Source organism: Eptesicus fuscus, chromosome 17 (assembly GCF_027574615.1).
Source record: "Eptesicus fuscus isolate TK198812 chromosome 17, DD_ASM_mEF_20220401, whole genome shotgun sequence".
Lineage (NCBI taxonomy): Eukaryota > Metazoa > Chordata > Mammalia > Chiroptera > Vespertilionidae > Eptesicus > Eptesicus fuscus.
The window spans coordinates 23,323,391-23,336,972 of NC_072489.1; the positions used below are offsets into that span (position 1 = coordinate 23,323,391).

At 40.0% G+C, this 13,582-nt stretch overlaps 1 protein-coding gene across 2 annotated transcripts in view; it reads left to right on the plus strand.

The window, feature by feature from the left end:
• Positions 1–10,519: 10,519 nt before the first annotated feature.
• LOC129151998 (serine/threonine-protein kinase MARK2-like) overlaps positions 10,520–13,582 on the plus strand; it is a 549,435-nt gene continuing 546,372 nt past the window's right edge. The window contains exons 1-2 of one of the 2 annotated variants that reach the window (XM_054728771.1): positions 10,520–12,374; positions 12,711–12,954. In XM_054728771.1, coding sequence (XP_054584746.1) covers positions 10,602–12,242 — 1,641 coding nt within the window. In that variant the 5' untranslated portion in view covers positions 10,520–10,601 and the 3' untranslated portion in view covers positions 12,243–12,374; positions 12,711–12,954. Of the gene's footprint in view, positions 12,375–12,710; positions 12,955–13,582 lie in introns of those variants that run through there. The other variant, XM_054728770.1, reaches the window with a different exon arrangement.

Sequence of the window (13,582 nt, forward strand, 5' to 3'; positions counted from 1 at the left end):
ATAAATAGTAAAAGACTATTTTAAAATTCAAATCTAGAATTGCTGGATTCCAAGGCCTGGGTTTTCAACTCTATGAAAATGTCTCTCATCATTTTATCTTTCAAGGACAGTTAAATCTTTATTATAAAATCTACTGAATAACTGTATTGACAATTTTATTAAGCTGGGAGCTATGTTTCCCAGAAACTCTTCCCTGTCTGGTGCTGGTTTAGAATTTACATGAGAAAGAAAGGGATGAAAGCAAAATAGTACAAAATTACTCTCTGATGCCTTCATTATTAGTTGCATTGTGTGTGCCTGATGGATTCCAGCTTTCTTTTCCTCCTCTGCACCGCACTTTGCTCTCCTTCGCCAACTGGAGGCTCTACTGACCAAGAGATAACACAGCTGACCCACAGAGGCAAAAGCTTCCAGAGATTTCTCTTATAGCTCCCCATCTATGTCCCACTTTAGCTGCTGGACAAACTTTCTTCTGCAATCAAATGGTTAGTGACCAGCAATTCACAAAATTGTAAACCCTTAGAAATGTCAGGTGTTTTTTTTTAAATTGTACCTATATTAATGGGCATACCGAGGCATATAATTATTATTTTAATTTGCATCCCCATGATAATTACTATAGTTGAGTAATTTTCCCTGTTATCAATTGGCCATTTAGATATTCTTGTCTTTGAAATGCCTGCTCAAATCTCTTGTCCATTATTCTGCTGAATTTTCTGTCTTTTTCATGTTGACTTGTAGAATAACTTTTATAATAAGAATATCCGCTCTTTACTGGATATATGTCTTATAAATACCTTCTCTACCCTATATAAAGTTGTTAATTTTATAAAGTCAAATTTGTCAGCCTTTTTCAATATGGTGCAGCTTTAGCTTTTTCTATCCCAAGTCATGACTATATAACCTTCTTGGTATTTTATTTTTCACATTTAGATATACAATCCTCCTGAAGTTAATTTTTGAGAATGTTATGGAACATAAGTTAACCTATACTTTTTCTTACTAGTATATACTATTGTTCAAACACCATTTATTAAAAAGTCTATTCTTTTCCCCAGAGCTCTGCAGTGCCAACTTTTTTCAAAAAATAAGTTTCAATATATGCTTGAGGCTCTTTCTGAGCTCTCATTTTTGTTCTATTGATCCAGTAGAATAGACTATACTTGTGACAATAACATACTAGTACTTTCTTAATTACTCCTTATCTGATAGAGCATGTCTTTCCCAGTTTTTCTTCATCAGCAGTATCTTAGCTAGTTTGGGCTTTTTTCCACTTTCATATAACTTTTAAAATTAACTTATTAAGTTAAATACATACACAGAAATTTAAGAAAATACTCTGTGATCTGATTAAAGTTTCACTGAAAACACCCATCAGTTAGGGAAGTATTGACAGGTTGACAGTATTGTGTCCTCTAATGTGTGAACACTGCTCATTCCTCCATTTACTTCGGATTTAAAAGTGTCCACCCAGTAACATTTTATACTTTCTGCATGAGAGTCTGGTATAGTTATTTATTTATTACTCAGGATTTGATAGTTTTTTAATAAAGTAGTATAGATAATATCTTTTTAAAAGTACATTGGCTGCTAAAATAAATAAAAAATAAAAATAACAAAACAATAAAAATACGCTGGCTGCTATTGATATATACATATTGATCTTGTATCCAGAAAACTTGCTAAAGCTACATTATGTCAAATAATTGATTTGTGGATTCTTTTGAGTTTTATGGATACAGAATATATTATCTCATAATAATGATAATTGGATTCTTATCCTTAATCCTTATACCAGTCTTATGTATTTCATTTTCCTTGCTTACAGTTCTGTTAGGTCCTCCAAAACAATGTTAAATATAGAAATGGTCACAGCTGCCATTCTTACTTTACACAAATCTTAAAAATGAAAGCTTTCATCGTTTTGCCAATGAATATGTTTTCTGTAGGTTTCTTTTAAAGTCCTTTGTTGGGGGAAGGGGAGATTAAGAATTTCCTTTTCTACATAGTTAAGATTTCATATATAAAAATTTATATATAAATTCACTTAAATATTTAAAATTTATATACTTAAATATTAAATGTTAAAATAATCAAGTCACTTTCCCCCTTCACTCTATAAATGAAGTAAATAACATTGATCAATTTATAAATATTAAACAAACTTCTGTTTCTGGAATAAATACATGGGTGTGTTATAGGACACTTATGATATTGTTAGACTAGCTTATTTAGTATTTTTGCAACTATGCCTATGAGAGAAAATAACCTATAACTCTCTTGTCTCATTATTTCAGTTAACAATTCATGTCAATCTAATTGTTGCTCCTTTGAAGTCAATCTGTTGATTTTTCATTTTTAACATTTTTACATTTTCTTTACATTTCACTTTTAATGTTTTTCTGAGGTTTATTGACTGAGGTTTGATGTGATTTGGTCCAGAATTCTTTTTTGTTTATCACCCTTATCATTTGTAGAACTTCTTGAGATTATGAGAAATACTCAGTTATTATCTCTTCAAATACATTTTCTGTCCCATTCATCTTTACTTTTATTCCAGGACTCCCAGGGATGTATGGTAGCCTTCTTGGTGTATTCTCTATGACTATTTCATTTATCCTGAGTCTTTTTCACCCTCTTATCTTTCTGCTCTGAGTCTGCATATTTTGTAATGATCTAAGCCCGTGGTCGGCAAACTGCGGCTCGCGAGCCACATGGGGCTCTTTGGCCCCTTGAGTGTGGCTCTTCCACAAAATACCACAGCCTGGGCAAGTCTATTTTGAAGAAGTGGTGTTAGAAGAAGTTTAAGTTTAAAAAATTTGGCTCTCAAAAGAAATTTCAATCGTACTGTTGATATTTGGCTCTGTTGACTAAATGAGTTTGCCGACCACTGATCTAGGCTATATTTCACAAAACTCTCTTCAGCTATATCCTGGTGTTATATCTGCCAGTAGGTTCTTAATTTAGATTATTATATCTTTCAATTCTTTTGTTTCTGTTTGCATTTCTCCATATATTTAAATTCATTGCCAAACTTCTCAATCTTCTCTTAGATCCTAGCATATGATATGGAGTTATTTTGTATCAGATTACTCCAATATATTAATCCTCTTCTTCTATTGTCATTCTCATATTGCAGCTCTTTTTTCCACACTGTCCTACAAATTTGTATAATTATTTTTTTATTTTTTGCAGAACGTTTTTAATAAATATTTTGGAAAACTACAAAAAGCAAATGAGGCCTGGATGCTATTTCCATCAGGATTTAATTTGGCTGCTGCCAGTAGCTGGGGCCAATGTCACACAGGGGTCACTTTAATTCAACTTCAGGGGCAGGAATGATATGAGACTGAAGTACAGCCTCCTTCGGGGACTTGCTGAGCACCAGTTCACATCCTGCCCTGAGGGCACAGCACCCTTACCCTGCGCAGGCTTCTCTCAGGGGTCTATCCTGGTTAGCTCTTCCTTCACTATGTTATTCACAATTTAATAATCTCAAGCAGATGTTTTCATAGTGTTTTCAGATGTCATATCTGGACTTGGTGGAGAATTGGTATAAATTACTTAGTTTGCCATAATGAGAAATTGGAGTTTGCCTAAACATCGCGAAAGTAAAGGGTTAGCAAACTGCTTATGCTTTGTGAGCCTCCATGTGAAAAGGGGAGAGAGTCCCTTGTGAAAAGTGACATTTTTATTTCATCTCAATATACTTTGTAATGACTCCATTTCCAGTTGAGGGGTGAAATAGGATAACTACTGTTTATGCGTATTGACTTTTATGTGTAAAACATACAAAATGGAAAGTTATTTATATTTATCAGAAAAAACATACCTTTTCTACTAGAAACACACACACACACACCAACAAAAATAATAGCAAGTGACAGCTTGCCACACAGAATGGTACACAAAAGGAGCTGACCTGAAGAACATGAGCCTGACCCCTTGAAGAGGGCCCCGTCCACACTGAGGTAAAATCTTAAGTGGACCACCCACGACAGCACAGCTTCACAGCAATGTCCACTCACACTTCCATTAGGAGTCTCCTGTCTTCTAATTTACTCGAGTGCCTAGTGAGCAGCTGAGCCCTGTGCAACTTGCAGTAAAGGACCTCTTCTTACAGCAACGTCAGTCAGACCAGGGCCAGCTCTCCTCTTTGCCTATTCAATCTGTTATAGAAACCTAGAGAAACAACAATAATTCAATTAAGAAGCCCCCAAGACTCTGGTTTTCCTTCCGGTTTTCAGACAAACCAAATAGTTTACAAAGGAAAAAAGCTAAAAAAATAGTAAATTAGATTTTGAAATTCAAAGCTGCACTGTTCATATTCTTCAAATACTAGTATAAACTGAGAATTTCTCATACCAATCTTGTAGGCTTATAGGGAGGATTACGTGGTGGGAATTTATTAAAGCACTTTTCATAATTCCTGGCACTTGGAGATAAAGAAAATTTAGGCTATTATTATGATTATCATATGAATTACAATATGTGGATTGTATTTATTTTTTTAATTTATTTCAGAGGGGAAGGCAGAGGGAGAGAGAGATAGAAATATCAATGATGTGAGAGAATCATTAATCGGCTGCCTCCTGCACACCCCTTATCCAGGATTGAGTCCACAACCTGAGCAAGTGCACTGACCAGGAATTAAACTATGACCTCTTAGTTCATAGGTCAACATTCAACCACTGAGCCATGCCTTCTGGGCAATATGTGGATTTAAAAAGCGTACCCACATAAAATTATTAATTGTCAAAATAATTAATAATCTTACTTCATGTTTACAGAGCCATACTTTTTGCAAAGTCTAATTTGTTCCTTGGACAAACCCTGTGGAAGCAGTTGAGACTCAATGCAAAAAAAAAAAAAAACAACTTTGCTTGGAGCTAGAAAATCTGGATGGAAATTCCAACTGTGATGTGTGTCAGCCATCAAATTTTGCAAATATTGTCTACTCTCTGCCACAATTTTCTTATGTGCCAACCTTACAGGTTTGTTAGGAGAAATTACATAGCATGCATAGAAGTGCTTACCTCTATGGGCACTCAAGAATGGTTATACTACTCAAGAATGGTTATACTACTCAAGAATGGTTATACTACTAGCTCCATTTCAAGATAAATAAACTGAGATTCAGAGAGTTAAATGGGTCATAGTTACTATGTGAAAAGGAAATGACAGCGCTGAAGATAAAATGCATTTATATCAATATCTATTCCAGCACTCTCCCAAAGGACCGTACTATTTTTTTTTTGAATTGTGAACAAACAGCCTTTAGTATGAAATATATGTTGAATTTTATTCAACTTTCCTATATGATTCAGAAATCATTTTGTGCCTCAATGCCCCAATTAGAATACCAACTACATGTATAGGAATATAAATATGAAATCATGATGTTATACTGAAAGATTCCTAGTTGTTTATCAGGACGCATCTCACTCAATATATATCTGAGAAAAGAGAGTTTGTGGGCCATTCAGGGAGTATGTGGATCAAGGTTAGACACTGAGCTGACTATGTACTAGAGGCTGTAAGGAACCCTGAAAGTCACTGAGTCTAAAGGAAATCCCAGTATCAGTTTATTTGCTTTTCTTTTGTTTCTTCCTCATAAAAGTCATGCACAAAAGAATAATAAGACAGTTAGAAAAACATATCAATTAAGCAGGAACTGGTTTTAATAGACCTCACACCTTCTCAGAGTACTATATGACTTAACAAAAATTATTGAAAAAGGAGACTTAACAGCTAATTGAAAAAAATTGCTTAAAGTATTCTCAAGCATAAAGAAAATTTTCAATGATTAATACATTCTTAGCTGTGAAATTACAACAATCTATAAGGCTTCAAAATGGAACCATAAATAAAGTTTCCTGATTGAGCAATTTAATTGTAGCTCTCACAGTCATAATTAGACATTTAAAATGTCCCATTTGCTGAGAAGACCATCTGGTTAACACAGAGCAGGTGAATTCACCCAATTTCCTTACAGAATGAGACTGGACTGTGCTAATAACTACCCTTCATGCCTGGCTGCTTAGGATCCTCACTTTTGTGACCTTTCACCTCTCCTCAAACCTGGGAGCTAAAGAACCCCATGATTTCATTATAGTAAATTAGATGTCACAAGCTGTTGTGATCTGTCAGCCAAGTTTAACAGCAACATTGCAAGCCTTCTTGCTACTCTCCAAGAAATCAATAACGCCTCCCTCTGCAGCAGAATCCGGGGCTCAGATCACTTTGTCACATTTCAAGGCAAATGACACTGCATGTGGATACAGGTAACAGACAAAAAGCAAAGTACAGAACTACTGAAACTGCTCAACCCAAGGAGGAGAAATTAAGACCTTGTAATGGAGTTTCTAATTATATTCTCTTTTTCTAATTGTCTTTCAAATGGGCATTCAGAGTCTTTTATGATTTTAGAAATCAGAAGATGGCACCTTCAGGATTCAAGTTAACAAATTTCTGATAAATGGTGATTCGTTTTAAAGTAGCAGAGTTTGCACCTGGAGAGATAAATAAATAATCCAGATGGCCTTGTGGCCTGGGGCAGGATTTGAGAAGATAAAAAACCCATTCTCTATTGTCCTATAAATTATAATGATTACATGATGACTGTTGCTATTATAGTCATCAGTTTTATTATGATTTCCAACTCACAGATGAAATAGAGACAAAAAGCAGAGAAAAGTCTTTTGATTCTACAGAGATGGAAGAATTTGATTCACCTCCATTTCTCACCTTAACCTTGAAAGAATTATCTTGTGTGAAAGTGAAGAGAAAGAGTGGCATCAAGAGTGTAAATCGTGGATTAGCAAACTACACACCACAGATTACTAGTAAATGCAGCTCACTGCCTGTTTTTGTAAAGTTTTATTGGAACACAAGCAAACATTTAGGTATTGCTATGGCTGCTTTACTACTATACCTGCATAGTTGAGTAGTTCAGACAAAGATCATATGAACTGCAAAGCCTAAAATATACTGTCTTTACAGAAAAAGTTTGTTGGCTCCTGGTCCAAATATGGTGCTGAGTTTATCTCTCTCCCTTTGTACAAATGAAAGTAGCGAAATTCCAACTCAAGTGGCCAGACTAAGTTCTATTTTAGGGCAAATTTTGCAAGAGAAGTATTTGCTAGAGGGTAGGGTAGAAGACCAGCCAAAAACATGAAAAAAAGGTTAAAACTACCAGTAAAATACATTACATTCCAATTATTTACCAAGCACTGTGCTAGAATGATCACACATTATATTAGTTTTCGATGGTTGCTGTTATGACCACAAACTTGCTGGCTTAAAAGACCACGCATTTATTATCTTACAGTTCTGGGAATTCGAAGTCCAAAATGGGTCTCACTGCATTAAAATCATGATACAGGCATACTTCATTTTACTGCACTTCACTGTATTGCACCTCACAGACATTAAATTTTTTATAAATTGACGGTTTGTGGCAACTCTACACCAGCAAGTCTCTTGGTACCATTTTTCCAGCAGCATTTGTTCACTTCGTGTCTCTGTATCACATTTTGGTAATTCTTGCAACATTTCAAGAATTTTCATGTTCAACATATTTTTATGGTGGTTTATGATCAGTGATCTCTCATGTTACTATTGTAATTTGGGGGCACCAAGAACTGTGCCCATATAAAAGGGCAAACGTAATTGATAAATGCTGTTCATGTTCTGATTGCTCTACCAACTGACTATTCTTTCATCTCTCTCCCTCTCCTCAGTTTCCCTATTTTCTGAAACAGAACAATATTAAAGTTGGGCAAATTAATCACCATACAGTGGTATCTAAGTGAGAGTTTCACATCTCCCACTTTAAATCAAAGGCTAGAAATGATTAAACTTTGTAAGGAATGCATGTTGAAAGCCAAGACAGACTGAAAGGTAGGCTTTTTTTCCCACCAAACATTAAGCCAAGTTGTGAATGAAAAGTAAAAGTTCTTGAAGGATATTGAACTTACTGCTCTAGTGAACACTCAAATGATAAGAAAGCAAAACGGCTTTATTGCTGACTTGGAGAAAGTTTTAGTGGTCTGGATAAAAGATCTAATGAGCCACAACAATCCCTTAAGCCAGGGGTCCTCAAACTTTTTAAACAGGGGGCCAGTTCACTGTCCCTCAGAGAGAAGGAGGGGAGTCGGAGAGTGTGGCGCACATTCCACACATGCGCACTGCGGGCCCGGGACCAGTCCACTGCTAAGCAGGACAGGCAGCGGCAGCAAAAATATCCTGCGGGCCAGATAAATGTCCTTGGCAGGCCGCATGTGGCCCGAGGGCCATAGTTTAAGGACCCTTGTTTAGATAATAACAATGAAGAAACATAAAAAAGACAAACTGAGCAGGTGATTAGGTAAAATGGGAGATACAACTATAGAGATACAATGTTTTATTGCACTTCACTTTATTGCACTTCTCAGATGTTGCATGTTTTACAAATTAAAGGCAAGACCATCCACCAGCAAACAGATTACAACTTGCTCTGTTGCAATACTAGCTTTACTGCAGTGGTCTGGAACTGAACTCACAATTTCTCCAAAATATGCCTGTATAATGAAATAAAATTTATTCCAACAATTTTTCCTAAAATACTTTAATTCAGTGTTTTTTAATATAATCACATGTTGTACATCCATCATGACCATCTCATTTCAGAACAATTTATCAACCCCAAAGAAATTTTTGTACAAATTAGTAATCACTCTTCATTTTGTGGAATGTCTTTTCACTTTCTTTTTTTTTAAGGGGGATTTTATTTTGGCAAATGTTTGTTTTATTTTTTAATCCTCACCTGAGGACATGCTTAGAGAGAGAACAAGAGAAAGGAAGAGAGAGGGGGGGAGGAGGGAGGGAGAGAAGCAGAGAGACATTGATCAGTTGCCTTCTATACATGTACCAACCAGGAATCAAACACTCAATCCAGATATGTGCCCTGACTGGAAATCAAGCTTGCAACCTTTTCATGCACAGGACAGTGCTCAACAAACTGAGGTGTCCTTTAAGCTCAAAAGTTTTTAATTTTGATGAAGTCCAAATTATCTGTTTTACTCTTATTGTTTGTGCTTTTGGTGTCATATTTAAGAAATCACTGCTTGTAATCTCTGACTGTAACTTGTAAACATCTGTCTAGAATTGATGAAATGTCCCCCATTTGGGTCCCAATCAGCTCAGCAGCAAAGACTATCATGTTTAGGAGCTGAGTATCACAGCAGTAAGGTAAAAATGAACAAACGAAAGTGTTTTAGAGGGAGAAGCTCACAGGCTAATCCCTCTAAAGATTCACTTTACACAAAGCTGAGACTTTAGGAAGTGTTAAAGGAAAATGATTACTAGATAACATACATGTGATTAAAACACTCAATGTACTGAAAGTAGGAATTTTTCTTAGAAGATTAGTTTGAAATAGAATATGCCAGAGGCTCCCCCAAAGTGTCCTCAAGGCTGCCTGCTCCCTCTCTGCCTCCATAAAGGGTGGAATTTGCCCCAACATATTACCCCACCCTTTGTACCTCTGTAGACATTCTGTCCTCCAGAGAAGTCTTTTGTGTAATCTGGAAATGGATATTCAAAATGTAAACATATCTTGCAGCCTTCCTGCAGGTCCAAATTTATTTCGTCCTTAGCAAGTACCAGTGGAAGGACGAATCATCTTCTTTAATCTTTACAGCGAGGCTCCTACCAGCTGGCTTTTCCTCAGTCTCACTGAGCAACCACAGACCTGGAAACCCAGACTTGAGCACTCCTTGGTCCTATCTTATCTGCCCCCAAAAGCTGAGTGAGGACAGAACATGACTGTTTTTTAGAATCACTTTGATTAATAGTTGGTCATATTTTGTTACCACAAACTCTTCTGTTAATCCAGTGAACAAACATTTGTTAAACACTTATTTTGTTGCCACTCACTGTGCTAGACTCAGGGAACACTATAGTCCTGCCCCTTCCTTCCTGGGAAAGACAGACAGTAAACAAGAATCAGCCCCACTGTGGTCGGTGCTGTGAAGATGACAAACGTGATGGCCTGAGTGAGGTAGGTAGGGATGGATGGATCAGGGATATCTGATCTTAGAATTAAGCAGATGATATTTGAACTGAGAACTGGAGTATGAGAATAAGTCAGACTTTTCTGTGTGTGTGTGTGTGTGTGTCTCTGTGTGTGTGTGCATGCGCGCGCACACACACACAACTTATAGATTTATTTCTAACAAAATAAATATCAATATAATATCCCAAATAAACAAAAGTGTGTGTCTTTTTCTTTTTCCCAGAGTATAAGGGTCATGAGACCAAAAAGTGAGAAAACCACTATGGTCTATCCCCTGCTAGCATTGGTCCATTTCTTGCCCTGACCTCATAAGGTGCCATTGTGTTGGAATTGCAAACCACTCCCCAGCCGGGATTGGTCCATTTCTTGCTCTGACCTCATAAGGTGCCATTGTGATGGAATTGCAAACCACTCCTATAAAAAGGCCCTGACTGGGCTGAGGATTTTGTCCGTTATAGCCCAGGAAGCTGATTGTGGTGACCTGTGGACTAGGACTCCCTAGTTGGTTTTTGCCTTTTTTTTTCTCATTTATTTTGGTTTTGCGATGACTAACGACTTTGCAGCCCCCTCTGCCATCCAGGGCCGCTGTATTGGAGACTATGCTCTCCAGGACAGCATTGGCCAGGGAGCCTGTGCCAAGGTGTACTTGGCCTGGCACGAGCTCACTGGGACGGAGGTGGTTGTGAAAGCCATTAGTCTGAAGGGCTTCCCTAGATACCACCGAGAACTCTATTCTCTTCAGAACCTCAATCACCCAAATATCACTGAACTATTTGAGGTGATTACCACCCCAGACAAACTATATCTGGTTATGGAGCACGTGAGGGGAGGGGACCTGCGTGAACACCTGGAGAACCACGGCCCCCTGAGCGAGCGCCAAGCCCGCGCCGCGTTCCGGCAGGTGGTGTCGGCGCTCCGGTACTGCCACCAGCGGGGCATCGCCCACCGGGACCTGAAGCCGGACAACATCCTGCTGGATGAGGACGGCACCTTGAAGCTGGCCGACTTCGGGTTCAGTCGGAGGGTGAGTGACGACTGCAAACTGAGCACCTTCTGCGGCACCTTCCACTACATGGCCCCGGAGCTGCTGCAGCGGGAGCCGTACGACGGCCGGAGAGCGGACGTCTGGAGCCTGGGGGTGACCCTGTACAGGACCCTGACCGGGACGGTGCCCTTCCACGCGGACAGCTTCGCCAAGATGAGGGACCAGGTGCTGGCCGGGCAGTTCGAGGTCCCCCCCTTCCTGACCAGGAAAGGTAAACACTTTCTTAGCATGTTACTGACTGTCGACCCCAGCCAGAGACCCACCCTGGAAGAGGTCATGCAGCACCCCTGGCTCACCGTGGGCCAGGAGGAGCTGCGGCCCTACAGCGAGCCGCCCGGGGGGGACCTGGACCCCCAGGTCCTAGAAATGATGCAGAGCCTCGGGTTCGAGCCGGACCAGATAGAGCGGTCTGCGAGGGAGCGAAGATTTGACCGGGTCATGGGCACCTACCGCATCCTGAAGCAGATGGAAACCAGGATGCCTGGCCACAGGGTGAAGGTAAGGCCCTACCGCTCCCCCGACAGCAGTGACATTCCCTCAAGCTACGAGGCGGCTCAGCCATCTGATGGGGGGACTGAAGACGCGTCTCAGCCATCTGATGGGGGGGCTGAAGACGCATCTCAGCCATCTGATGGGGGGGCTGAAGAGGCAGCTCAGCCATCTGATGGGGGGACTGAAGAGGTGTCTCAGCCATCTGATGGGGGGACTGAAGAGGTGTCTCAGCCATCTGATGGGGGGACTGAAGAGTCTTCCATCCTCCCACACTACCTGTGGTTGAACGTGACCGGGCCCCCACCCAGCCTGGAATCCATGACCACCCCTCCCCCATTGGAATCCATCGAGTTCAGGACAGGTACCCCCAGCCCAGACCTGCAGCTCGGCCCTGGGGGCTCCCCCACCACCCACAGCAGCAGCAGCAGCAGCATCACCATCAGGGGTGGAGCCCCAGAGGGAGTCACCCGTGAAAGCCGCCTCCGAGCTGGGCAGCCTGAGGGTGGCACCCCAGCCCCTCCCTCTGCCAACAGCCAGGGCCGGCCGGGGTTGGCTAGAAGGGCCTTCCGAGCCTTCTTAAGATTCACATGCTGTCCGTTACCCAAAATCAAGATTCGTTTTAAAAAGAAGAAAGTCCATCCACAATAGTTTTTAAAATTGTGGATCAAGGCAAGGGCCACAGTCAACTCGAAGGTGCGAAGCTCGAGGAAGGCCGGGCGCGTGGTGCTGGAGACGACCCAGAGGTCGGAGCGGTGCCAGACACACCCGCTGCGTGTGCAGGTGAGAGGACTTGGTCTGCTTGGGACTCACATCAGGAGGGTTTGTGTGTGTGTTTTTTAATTTTATATCAAGTTTTATTAGTTACCAAAACAATGTGTACTATTATAAAACTGTAAATGCTGTAGATATCTATAAAGCAGGAAGTGAAAAGCTGGGGTAATTCCATTCTCTAGAAGCAACCAGTGATAACAGTTTAGTGCCCACATGTTCAAACATTTCTTTCAATGCTCTGCAAACATCATTTTTATTATAACAGATTTATGTTATTCATATTATCTTGCTAGTTGCTTTGTTTTCTTTTTTTTTAATTTAATAAATATTTATTGTATCCAGCAGCACCGTGGTCTTCGGAAGCAACTTGCCCAAAATGCCTGCTGAGCTGGGAAGACTGCGTGGCGCCCCCCTGGAGGTCAAGAGGAGGGGCTGCCCTCGCTGTGGGTCCACCCCCCAGCCCCCACCTGACTGAAGCGTCAGAGACTGGACTTCTTCCTGGTCCCTTTCCTCCCCTGCTCCTTGGCTCCCATGTTGTGGGGCTTCTTATTAAAGCATTTGGTTCCCCTCCCCCCCCAAAAAAAAAAAATAAAAAATCATTGCTTAATCCTATATTTAAGCCTATATTTTTTAACAATAGTTTTAGCTCTTACATTTAGCTCTCATAAATTTTTGTGGAAACTGAACATTTTAAATAATACAATATGGCAACTCTGAAAATCAGATTTCATCACTCACAGTGTATTGTCACTGCTAGTTTTTTTGTTGCTATTTGTTCAGTGAATTTTATGAACAAATTCTGTAAAGCCTGTATTCCTTGTGTGTGGTCACTGGATCCTCAGCTTGGTTAGCTAAGTGGTCAGCTAGTGACTGGATAAAGATTGCTCAAATGCCTGGAAGTAGTAAGTCCACCGGCTATTGTGGAGAGGCTTTGTGTGCCTGTTGAGGCACATCTTCAACCCTCAGGCACTTAACAACTCTTGTTAGCCTTTACTTACTAGTACTGCTGCTGCACAGCTACAAGGGCAGCCAGAGGTGAAAGATTAGGACCAGCTCTGGTCTTTCCTGAGTAGCACACATACATGTGACCATCTAGATTCCCAGTCATTCAACCACTGAGCCACCCCAGCCAGGCTAAGTTTTTCAGCTTTAATTTTTTAAATTATTTTTTCCAATTGTTATTGCTGTCCCAGAAAGTTGCAGTTTTAACAAGTGCT